Source organism: Coffea arabica, chromosome 10c (genome assembly GCF_036785885.1).
Source record: "Coffea arabica cultivar ET-39 chromosome 10c, Coffea Arabica ET-39 HiFi, whole genome shotgun sequence".
NCBI lineage: Eukaryota > Viridiplantae > Streptophyta > Magnoliopsida > Gentianales > Rubiaceae > Coffea > Coffea arabica.
The window spans coordinates 47450954-47463456 of NC_092329.1; the positions used below are offsets into that span (position 1 = coordinate 47450954).

Consider the following 12503-nt stretch of genomic DNA (forward strand, 5'->3'; position numbering starts at 1 on the left):
AACTTTTACAATTTTTGATTAATTTTTAGATATTGTAAATATTTTTCTAACATTTTTTATATAAATTGGTTCAACTATTAATCTTACTCCTCCATTTTTAAAAAATGAAGCGGGCTTGTGTGGTCTTTACTTTTTTTTTGTGCTTATTTATGAAAAGCATTTGGCTATATATGCTAGTCATCGCTACTTAATAATCGAGAGTTTTCACCATAAGTGTCGACTTTCTTATCAAAAAATGGTGATAACTATGAGTATGTGATTCTTAAACGATAAGAGTTGAGTAATCAAATTTCTTGATTTAGTAGATGCCGGAATTCGCATCAAAAGACTTATTTTTTCCTAAAAAAGCAAACTCAACTTTGAGGAACATTTAAGAAAAGAAAATTATTGTGCTAATAGTGAAAAATGAAAAAGTGCATATGAATGTGGAAGTATGTGAATAATTGTGCTAGCCTGTAGATTCGAGAGTTTTAATATCGAGATTTTGTTTAATAGTCAAACCATTTTACTGACGAATGCTTCTTGAATATCTTATATTCTTAAATTAAGTAGCCAAAAATTAGAAGAGTTCTTGATATTGAAAACTAATCGGAGAGACATCTCTTGGAGATTAGCAATTAATGCTTGACATTTGTTTTAATTATACTGCCTATAGATGATTTGAATAATAATCATTGTTTGAATTCAATTAATTAGTAGTACTTGATTAGCTACTCTGGTGCTTAAGGACAAGCACGACTTAGGTGTGGGGAGAATTGATACGGTGCATGTTGGTTAGTGAAATTGCTAATATTTTCTTGTGATTTTGATCAAATATTGCATTATTGTATTAATTCTACTCATATTTGACAATTAATATTGATTGTAGGAATACGTCAAGAAAAAGAGTAAAAAGTGATTTAATAAAGATATTTTCAATAGATGACTCTTAGCAAGTTCCATGTGGGCCCAGCCAAATCCTGCTGTCAAGTCCGGATGACTTGGAATTTGACTGAAGATTTGAAAGTTATCTTTATTAGTTATAGTATTCAATTAGTAAACATAGGATATTGTCTTTAGTAGTTTCTTTTTCCAAGTAGAAAAGATGCCATGTTTCTTTATTTTTTTTAATAGCTACAATCTAGGAGAAAAAAATAGGAAGTAGGGCCAGCTGACTATATAGATATGAAAAATACAATCACTAATTCATTATTGTGCTTGTGCTTTTTTTTTTTTTTTAGAAAAAAGTGTTACTGTATTAAGTGTAATTAGGAATTTAGTATAAATGTATTCGTAAATTTAGTATAACTAATTAATAATTTCTATTAGTAGAGATATATAATTATTAACATAATTGATAATATCAATTATATTACATATATTAGTATACATTATACAATACATATAACTAATAATATCATTATCATACGTTTGTGACTAATTAAATTAAATATTATAGATATAATTGTATACATATATATTTATATATTTATTTTTTCTAGTGAGTGGCAAGGTGGGGGATGCGGCGAGGGTATACTCCTCTGCCCCTCCCCCCCCCGGTTCCTAAACCAGGAAAAAAAATTGACCCTGCCCCACCCTATTAGCCCCCCGCGAGGCTGGTGTCTGCGGCCACCCATCCCTATTGCCATCCCTAGTGATTACTACTTCTGAAAGAGAAGAACTTTGGTTCGTGATTGATTAGTCTCGGGTATCAAGCAAGAAACAATGAGGTCTCCTCTTCGCTTTTTCTTTTATTTTCTTATTGTCAAACGGTTATGCGACTTTCGTCAATAAAATTGCTTGGGTTATTCTTAATGGAGAGCAACTAATTTCTCATTCTAGTCAAGGGGTAACAAAGGATTTGGTTCAACTACAATTGTGAGATCTAATTATTTTTATCTGTTACTTTTATTTGTTAGTATTCGTATGTTTTTTTTATTTAATTTCTCGTGATTGTTTTATTGTTTGAATATTAAGGATCCGATATTTAATTCAACCTAACAATCTAATGTCAATTAAGACATTTAAATCCATAATTGTTTAATTATCTTAAATTGGTAGTAACTACCATGATTAGTTTCATGTTAGGGAAATATATGATCTAATTTAAATAAACTCTAGTAGCATGTTTATTGATTAGAACAGGGATTTTCTAGTTTATTAATTAGAACATGGCTTCTCTAAATTGTTGGTAGCGTGTATCTAGAGTTATTTCTTGGTTAAGAAAGTAATTAACAGCGTACCTTAACCATCAACACGGTAAGAAAAAATTGATTGTCGTCGCTTGTTTGGCAATTATAACTGATTTATTACTGAATCAATGAAATAATTATTGTATCAATGAGCACTTGTATAAACTACTTCCAATGTTTTCTCCTTGATTAGAACTTACTTATTATTGAATTAATTTATCTTCACTTTCTGCAAGTGATATGGAAAAACATTGACACAGTTATCCAGGTAGGAAGACTTGTGTTGTCCTGTCCCTCCTAGTCTTGCTATTCTTATTTGCGTCAAACACTTTACTACTTTGGCTGGGTTTGCTTAGAGTTTGACATGATTAAAATGGGATAATTTCTCTCAATGTGTCAAAAGGTTTGACATTCAGAAGTAACTTGAGAATTTCATTAATGCTTAAGAGGCATGAGAACGTCATCACTCTTGGCTTTGTACAACTTGGGTCGGGGAAAGATGGTGGGCAAGGGCGGGAGGAGGAGGAGGGAGGTGGCTAGCAGGGAATGGGAGGATTGCGGGGTAGGGGGGCGAAGGATGTTGAGTGGGGAGGGAGAAGAAATCTTCAAAATTTTTAAAAACACCCCAAAAGAATTTTAAAATTTTACAATGCTACATTAAAGTTTTTGAAATACCAATGCTACCATACAGTTTTTGAGAAATACCTAATCCATATAGACCCTTAATTTTGCAGGATTCAGTTCCAGTGGAAGCTGCCAATCCAATGAACTCACTTGTGTCCGTTGCCGCCATGTCATCCACTAAACGCCGAATCCAAATCTTCAGCAGTGAAATTCCATTCCTTCTTACTGATATTCCTAGTAATTCAGGTGATGTTTACGTATATCTGACATATACATTAGCGCAGGTTATTGAATTGCTATTTATCATATATATTTTGCAAATGCGTTTTCCTAGCGCATGTCTGACTTGGACCATCGGAACACTTGTTATTTGGATGGTGAATTGCAATATCTTTCTGATAATTTGCATTCGGTTCTGTTAAAAACATTCGCAATAGTTTATTTTATTAATTTCAGTATTATGAAATCCCTAGAATATCTGTGGATGCTTTTATTTGTTTGGATACTTTGGTATAGAAGTGGGACATTGCAGCAGATAGCATAACAGGGGAAAGAAAATTCTTTGGATAAAGATTATTTGAAATTTTTTTGTGTCATTAATTGTAGCAATATTTTTGATATTACGATGTATGTGAGAGGGGTATCTAGAAAGGTAGAATGTGGTTGCAGAATGCATTTAGGAATAATAGAAAAGTATCTCTTTTCAAATAACGTAACTTTCAGTACTCGCCTTTGATTTCTGAGTATCATATTCTGCAGACATGATTGCTAGTTGGCTGCTAACGTTGTTCTTCCTCCATTTAGAAAATAGAAGCTTTCTTACGTCTGTTTAGACCTTGATCTTCTATTGGCGATCTTCTCTTGACACAACCAGTCCATAGTTATGAGATGTAATCAGGGTACTCTATCAATTGTCGCGGTTTATTTTGGTATTTTGCCCTACTATTTTTTGTTTATGGGGCTTTGTTAAGTCAAAGAAACTGATAATGCGTGATAATTGATGTAATCAGTAAGGCAAATCAATGGCACATTTGGAGAATTCAGAATTTATGGTTTAGAAATTTGATTAGCTATTGATAAGTTTCTTTGGCTTTAGGGATCTTGAAAGAAGGGGATGGATGTGAAGAATGCTTCAGAACTGAATGTTGGTTTCTTTAAGAATCAGACTTGGCGGGATAATCATGAGGATATTTGACGCAGCACGAAAGCTTGGTCGGCATAACAACTTTATAGAAAAGCTTAGACATTGAATTTCCTCCAAACTTATAATAGCAATTTGGAATAGGATGAGAGAACATGCTTAAAAAGGTGAAAAATTGATTAGTAATTTTAGAAATCACTCCTAGGAATCTTTAGGCATCACACCTAAAGTTGGGATGTATCACACAACCCTAAGAAAGACCTTGAGTCTGTAGGAAAATTTTATTAATGACAAAAATCTGACTTCTATTTGTGGAGAAGTGGTTATTTATAGACACTAGAACAAAGCCAACTCCAATCCTAATTAGGACTTCTAACTAGAATAGAATTATAGTAGAAAGCTAGAAAGCTAAGCTTTCTTATTTCCCATACTAAAATACTAATTACCAAAAATTATTGCTAAACAAAAAATTTCCATAAATCTAAAATTCTTGCAGCTAACCAAATTACTAAAATACTCCTGCTGGTGAAAATCAGAAAACACACTCCATAGGATTCAAACCAACTTCCAAGTTGGTTCGTTGTCATCAAAAGCATGCCAAATCAATGCTTAGGCATTCGACACATCCTTCTCACGCCTCCTATAAACCTTAGTGGATTTTTGCCACTTATCTCTATCAATATTGCAGAACGAAACTTTAAGCATCCTGGGCTCCTTTGTTTTGACTCATATGCAGTGAATAATGATCTTTGTCATTTGTATGGTTGGAGTATTAATTATCAAAATCAACTTGCAATTTTCCAGGGTAAGTAGAAAGCCTGGCGATGAGGGTGCTTTTGTGCCTTTGTGAGCAAACATGATCTATGATGATCATATTTATTCCACTTGCCAAGGTCTTTTTTATTTTGGGCAAAGTAGATAGTAGGTGATAAACTATGTACAATTGTAGATGCACTATTGAAATATACCAATTCTTTTTTTTTTTTTATCACTGATTCCTCAAAATAGTTCGAAAATGAGGGTGAAATGTTGCAAAAAAAATTCTTATTGGGCTTTATACACTAGATTTGTTGGCAATGTGCTGTAGCTTTCTATGTTCTTGCTGGGACACATAAGGCTGACTGAAAACCAATTTACCGCAAGAGTTTGCTGTTTTTTGTAAAGTGTTGTTTTCAACTTCTTAGAAACTATGTTGTATAATTCTAATATAATGAGCAAACAAAAGCTCATACTTCACTTTCGAATATTGACTTAAAATTCTAGTGATAGATATACTTTTAAATCATGCAGATTTGTGTTCTTTTTGGGGATCACACATGCTTATATTCTGATGTATTCTTTTCAGGGAATGAAGAGGTTCAGATGGCTTGTTCGTCTTCTTTAACTTCTTGGGTTGCAAGATCTGCACGTGCTTTTCAGCTAGATGTGATTTCATGTATTGCTTCTGACCTCAAGGAGAAAGGAGCACTTAGGATGGGTTATCTTCACTTTCTGCAGGTGATATGGAAAAACATTGACACAGTTATCCAGGTGGAAAGACTTGTGGTGTCCCGTCCCTTCTATAGTCTTGCTATTCTTATTTGTGTCAAACTCTTTACTGCTTCATCTGGGTTTGCTTAGAGTTTGACATGATTAAAATGGGATAATTTCTCTCAATTGGGTCAAAAGATTTGACATTTAGAAGTAACTTTAGAGTTTCATTAGCGCTTAAGAGGCATGAGAACGTCATCTCTCTTGGCTTTGTACAAATTGGGTCGGGGGAAGATGGCAGGCAAGGGCGCGGGGAGGAGGATGGAGGTGGCTGGTGGAGAAAGGAAGGACGGGGGGCAGGACATTGAGTGGGGAGGGAGAAAAATGTTCAAAATTTTTAAAAACACCCGAAAAGAATTTTAACTTTTTATAATACTATATTTAAGTTGAAAAGGTTGGGTTTTTGATATCATTGAATGAACCTGCTCTTGTATCACTTTCTCTAGTAAATATCTTCTATGATTGGATTTATGTTTGTATGTTTCGCCTTATTCTTGGGGAGTTTATTTTTAATTTTTTTTGCTAGCAGCCGTCATCTTTTCATTGTGTTCGGACCTTTAGGAGAAGCCTCCCACTGGGTATTCTTCTTCTTCTATGCCTTCCTATTTTATTTGCAAATTTTTTCCATTCTTTTTTTTTCTGATTTTTTTAAAGATGTATTTGGGGATAAATTGGTAACTAACGTTATTCCTTTCCTTTTGTTTTTTATGGTTATTCTTGCAGTTTTTATAAGCTTAACACCGATGTCACGTTTGATTCCTCAAAAAATAGAGGACAGGGGTATGGAGTTCTTAGAGATAGTGGGGGAAGGGTGGTAACAACCTTCCTGAAAGATTTTGAGGAGGCCACAGTTAGTGATGTGATGCTACTCAAATTGAGAGCCATGGCCCACTTTGTAGAGCAAGCATATAATCACCTTGTAACCGAGGGAGAAAGCAACATAAAATTAATCCTCGAAGGTGATTGCTTGGATGCCTTTGTCGCTTATTAGAAGTACAAAAAAAGTTTGACTGAGAACAAGAAAAAGACAGATATGCGGAAGCCGAAACCAAAGACACCGACTCACTTTGTGCCCTTCTGCAGGTAAAACAAGAAAGATATTGTAAAGTTTTTAAATGATTTGAACTTTTTTTAGTTGATGATGATTTTCTTGAATTGTCTTAGACGGATACATCAGGTAGAGACCCGATATTCCCAGTTTCGTGCCGTCCATGTAAAAAAGACGCGCAACGTACTCGTAAATTTGGAATCAAAGCATAGGGCTGACAAGTTCAAGGGGGGTGAGGAACTATATGTCAAATATAGGCAAATATATTACGAGGATTCGAGGAATGCCAAGACAATAGAGATGTAGGAAAGGAGCTATTGCTATAGCAATTTATTTTCGAAAGGTATTGTTCTACTGTTCTATTCGGAGCTTGCCCTACAATTTCTTGGTGTTTTGCAAACTTTTGAACTCTTTCAAGTTTGTATCCTATTCTTTAATTTTTTTCAGTTTCTATCTTTATTCACATCACAGCGCTTTGTAGTCTAATTGTTTATGTTAAATCTGGACATGCTAACATGAAGCATAATTTTCTTTAATTCCACAATTTTCAAGGTGCGGTGCATTTTGATGTTGTCACAACATGAGCATGTAAAATGGCTTTCACTTACAAAAGGGAAAAAGATAGAAAATAGATTTCTCCCCAAATGGCACTCTCTCTCTTCGCACTTTTTCTTTTCCACAGCTGAACTCACCCCTAAAGCAAAAAAAATCAATCTGCTTTTGTTTAATCTTTTCCCATCTTTCTAGTAGTTTTCATCTCCATCAGATTTTTGAAGAAATTGGAAAGCAAATTCTATATCTTGGCTTTTCCTGATCCCATCCGATTCAAATGGGAGGTAATTAAGCTTTCTTTTGCCTACACTTAATTTGTATGGAAATTTTAATACATAGAAGGAGATCTATTGTAAAACTTGCAGTATAAGATTCTTACTGTGTTTTCACATTTTTTTTTAAAAATATAATGTGATTTGAAGTGGAATTATGGAACTTTGGTTTCAAAATTCAATCTGCAATGTCTTTTGATTCACACATATGTGATTTTAGCCCACTCTTCTAGGTTCTGAAATTAAACTCCGTTCATTTTTGTGGTTTTTTTCCATAAAAATTGGCACTATATCTGTAGATACCATCCACATTTACATGAAAATTTTCTATCCTAATTGTCAAAAAAAAAGATGCTAGGCAGTGTATTCTTATTAAAACTCCCAGGTATATTTTTAGTGAATTCTAGGCTAAGGAAATTCGTAAAATGAGTAAATCAGAAAATTATGAGTTGGAGCCTTGCTTGTTCAAGGTGTGAAGATGAAAGATTTTTTTTTTTGGTTTCCGAACCGAAGAACCCATTGGAATAATGCATGACAAATTCATGTTTACAAGTCTCGGTCAATCTGGCTTTTGACAAATGTATGGTATTAGTACCAATATTAAATGACAAAGAGTCTAATCATTCCAACTAGAAGTATAACATATAGATTTCATATAGTCAGCTGTGAAGCCAATCAAGTCTTGATTGTGAAAAGAATTTCCAAAACCTATGTAAAACCTACCTTGGTCTAGACATGCTTAAGGCTTATAATGATGAATCCAAAACCTTGAAAAATAAAATAAATAAATAAGATAACTATAGAAATAATAATGAAATCTGTAGTCTTACATGTTCACGCCTTGAGGATGTTGCATTCTGTCTTCTCTTTGAACAATTGCTCCTTTCATTTAGTATAACTATCTGCACACAACTTTCTTTCTTTTGGGTTTTGGTCTTTGACAAATGGACTTAGGGAGAGAAATAGATTGTTGAGCAGTAGTTTAATATCTTGTCAAAATCGTTTTGTTTAAGGACTCCCACTACTACTATTTTATCCAAGAGCAGGTTAGTTTGAGTAGATGTTTTTGTAACTTAGTGGTTGAGATAAGATAGGATACCAATAAAAACCTCTAAAAATATAATTGATGTAATTAAACTCTCGAAACTTCTTATCCATGCGGAGAAAGACCATATGTACAAATTAGGTCTAGTTTGAGTAATGCATATATGACCAAACTCTTGTAATCTGCCAAGCCAATTTGATATATTGTGGTGATAACAAAAAAAAATTATCATCGTATTCGTATTGTTATAAAACTCATTGAGATGCTCAAAATCTTCTGCATAAATTATTGTCAAATATTCATATTACAATATAATGACTTTGTCATAGCATTAGTAAAATATTTAGCTATGTCTCTTCTAGCAAAGAAAATTAGATTTTTAAAAGCTAACAAGGAAATCTTCTGAGAAAACCATTGTCGAATTCTTTTCGTGAAATATGCTCACTTTTGGCTTAACGTACAGGGCACATTAAGCTAAAACGTCGCTTTTTCAGTCTTTTTATACAACTTTTACACAAATGAAACATACTACAAATGATAATATGCTTTACACTACTAGAAACTCCATTTTGAGAATGAAATATTTCATAAGGGATCACTCAAAATTTCTAGTTAGAAGATATGCGAAAAATCAATTAAAGTCAAGTTTTATAGATTTTCAAGCTTAATTCAACCAAATTTGGGGACTTCGAAAATCTGACCCAAACATCAAAGGAACTACTACCATGTTTATAGAGGAAGCCCATGTGGTCTAGCTTCAAATAATCTAAACTACTTGTGAAATTTTTTTTTTTTTTTTTTTGGTGCTGGGGAAGGCAATAGGTCTTTACTGAGGAACTAGATGAGGTGATGAGACACCTTTACTATCAAAAGACAGCAATTACTTAATTGGTTAATTGAACTTGGTGGACCATTGAAATTTGTTAACCCTTCAAGCAAATTTAAGCTCATTTTTTGCAAAGTGATTTGTGCACGGGTTGCTCTCCCTCCAAACATGCACCGACATTCCCAGTCCTATGGTTTACAGGTTTGAAAAACTCGTAAGGATACGCTTCAAAAACTCTAGGTGTTTAAACTCATCTAAGGTCAAAGGGATCATTCTTTTCATCCTCTAATTCATGGGTTCAAACAAGATCTTTAGTTTCTAACTAAAGGCTTACTTGATTCTTAGAATCAACTTTTGAACCAAAACTTAAGAAAATTTAACCATAAAATCCTTAATTGATGAATAGCTTTTCATGGCAATTGTTTTAGTGTATTTCTAAACATAAATGCATGTCAAATTCCATCACCAGTGCCCATTAAGATTATACAACAAGCTTTACACATAAGCTACCAATAAACAAGCGCATACCTTATCATGTGTATTCTAGCAAATTCTCCAACCTTTTGACCCTTTTTGAAGCCTAATTTCTTGGATACATAATTATGGTGGGAGAACAATCATTATTCTTCATATCCTGTTTTCAATTCAATAACTAACTATTAGTCCCTTGATTTCTATCCTATCCATGGCAAATCATCCAAAAGACAAGGTACAAATTAGCACCCAATTTTTGGACTTGGTATCATGTGTTAGCCTTAAATGTCATATCTTTCTAATGCATTTACCCTTGGCAATCTTCTATGAAAGGATTACTACCACTTGGTTATACCCATTGATTAGTATGGGGTTAGATCAAACTTCTATTAGTTATTGCTACTAAGGGTAGTAGTTCGACCAGAGTAATATAGTTGCAGTGTTAGCAGCAGTTTAGTTAAGATAAAAGAGAACTATTCATAGAGCTCTTGAAGCAAAATGGCCCCAGTGTGTTTCATTCTTCTTTCCTTCAATGAGGTTTCATCCTCAAAACCTAAGCAACGTAATACTTAAGCTGAACCAACATGATTAGCAATGTCTTTGCAATTCATCTTGCAATTAATCTTGCACTGCCAAGATTAGATCACCTCAATTAATTCATCACGCTTCTGCTGCGTACTCAAATTTCCATGCCAATTTACAATTTCTTCGCAATATACCTTAAATGAACATAATATCACTCATAAGGCTGAGATTCAAAATATCGGCCTAGAATGCACTATAGAGATCATATCCTATAAAAAAGCGAACACCATAAACATCATCACTATGATTTCAACTTAAGATATGCTTACAATCACAACTTCATCACTATTGCAAAAAGTGAACATTATCTCGATAAGTGGATTCCTTCCCAGCATTCATAGCTAGTCACAAAAATCTCTTATTTCCCTTTAATCCTTTATCCATTTCATCCCAATTTTCAAGATCACTAATATTTCAAACATTATTTTAAATTCTTTTAGATCATATAATCTAGGTTTTGTTAGTATTAAAAACAACGAGAATCTCTTATTTCCTTTAATTCTCTTCTTTTTTAATTTCAAATTTCAAAATCACTAAAATTTCAAACAATATTCCACATACTTTCAAATCATGTAACTTAGGCTCTGATACCATTAAATGCCACGCCCCAAATCCGGGTCCTTGGGCCGGATTCGCAATGTGGCATGCCATATCTATGAGACTTTACTTCCACAAATATAATGCATCATGATCATAACTTACAAAATTTCACTAAAATTTAAATCTTACGTATACCAATGAAATACATACACTTCACTAAATTGCACCTACAAAATGTTTTACTCCAACTTCTCAAAATTAAACATCTATCTATATACCTTTCTCACTTATCTTTTAAACATACACGAGTCGGCTTTCTTGATCTGCAAAAAAAAAAAAAGATAAGTAGACGTGGGTTGAGTCGGATGCTTAGTAGATAATACTTACTCCCCTGTTGGATCATGTTGCTATATACATACTATATACATTTGCAATTTCGGTCACACTACATCACATGCATGCATCAATTAAAAATATTTATCATCTCATTTCATATATTACATAAATATATTTCATTGAAGGTGAGTGGCATGTACTTAAGTGACCTCTGTTTGACGTAACACTTAGTCCCGCAAGTTCTAGAGGTAGCTCCCGTCAGACATGGTATAGAAACACACATAACATGACATGATTGTATTCATTAAACATACTTGCAAATTATAAAACATATCAATCATATCACTTCATTTCATAAACATAGCTCATAAACGAGTACATGCAATATTCGGCTTTTGAGTACTCGTTCTAGATATTAAATCCCTTCTAGATGGGCAACCAATAGGTTTCATGAATACCAATTGGCATTATTACATATATGGGTTAATCGGCCGGACTCTATACCGAACTACATGACAGTCAATCAATCGGGCTCTATACCAAACTATCATGACCGTCAATTGGCTAGACTCTATTCCGAACTACTATGACCTTGTTAATCGACCGAACTCTATACCAGGCTACCATGACCATTAGACAGGACTATAACCCATATCGTTTATTTCATGACCGTTTAGAACTTTTCGTAACATAAAATCATTTCACACGTCACATGCACCTTTCTTTTGCTTCATGAAAAAATGCCACTCTTTCCATAAAATATTGTATAGCAAGACATTTTAAGTATTCGTAATTTTATGCTTACAAAACTTTTGAAATAGGCATACATGATCCATTTCTTCCGACACCAAAATAAAGCTCTTATTTGAAAAATATTTATATTTAATACTTTGAAAATATAGAGGGGCAAGTACCATCTACCTCAAACTGCATATTGAAGAGATTCTTAGCGCAGGTGATTGTTTCAAAACTCAAAGATTTAAGTGTTGAAATTTCAGAAGCATTTCAAGTGGGCGCTATTATTGTCAAATTGCCTCCTAGTTGGAATGACTATCAAAAGAAATTGCTCCATACTTCTGAAACTTTAACTTTAAATGATGTTTTAAAACATCTAAGGATTGAAGAAAATGCAAGAAATTTTCAAATGAAAGATGTGAATAGTGAATCTAAAGTGAAGGTGAAGGATGAATCTAAGGTAAATTTTGTGAATGAAAGAAAGTCTTCCAATTTCAAAAGGAAGAAACTTGAATATACTATTTCTAAGGACAATAGAAAGAAGAATAGAAATTACTATAATCATGACAAGAAAGGCCATTATAAATTTGAATGCAGGTATGACAATAAACAAAAGACTAGTGG

The 12503-nt window shown here is 33.4% G+C and overlaps 1 protein-coding gene across 2 annotated transcripts; it reads left to right on the forward strand.

Annotated features, from left to right (window-relative positions):
* Nucleotides 1–1530: 1530 nt before the first annotated feature.
* Nucleotides 1531–6960, forward strand: LOC140015633 (protein ILITYHIA-like). 2 transcript variants are annotated; one of them, XM_072068357.1, is made up of 7 exons: nucleotides 1531–1709; nucleotides 2906–3041; nucleotides 3892–4007; nucleotides 5282–5433; nucleotides 5996–6044; nucleotides 6190–6549; nucleotides 6631–6960. In XM_072068357.1, exons 3-6 carry the CDS (start codon nucleotides 3938–3940, stop codon nucleotides 6282–6284), a joined length of 366 nt encoding a protein of 121 aa, XP_071924458.1. In that variant the 5' UTR covers nucleotides 1531–1709; nucleotides 2906–3041; nucleotides 3892–3937; the 3' UTR covers nucleotides 6285–6549; nucleotides 6631–6960. The 2 variants fall into 2 exon arrangements, with proteins under 2 accessions (XP_071924458.1, XP_071924457.1); XM_072068356.1 differs by lacking the exon at nucleotides 3892–4007.
* The last annotated feature ends 5543 nt before the right edge of the window (nucleotides 6961–12503 follow it).

Bases quoted from the DNA above. Each gene is read 5' to 3' on its own strand.
- LOC140015633 (XM_072068356.1), top strand. From the start codon at position 2,936: ATGAACTCACTTGTGTCCGTTGCCGCCATGTCATCCACTAAACGCCGA. The intron at 5,434-5,995 runs GTGATATGGAAA...TTTTGCTAGCAG, and splicing joins GTTATCTTCACTTTCTGCAG to CCGTCATCTTTTCATTGTGT. The intron at 6,045-6,189 runs GTATTCTTCTTC...TTATTCTTGCAG, and splicing joins TAGGAGAAGCCTCCCACTGG to TTTTTATAAGCTTAACACCG.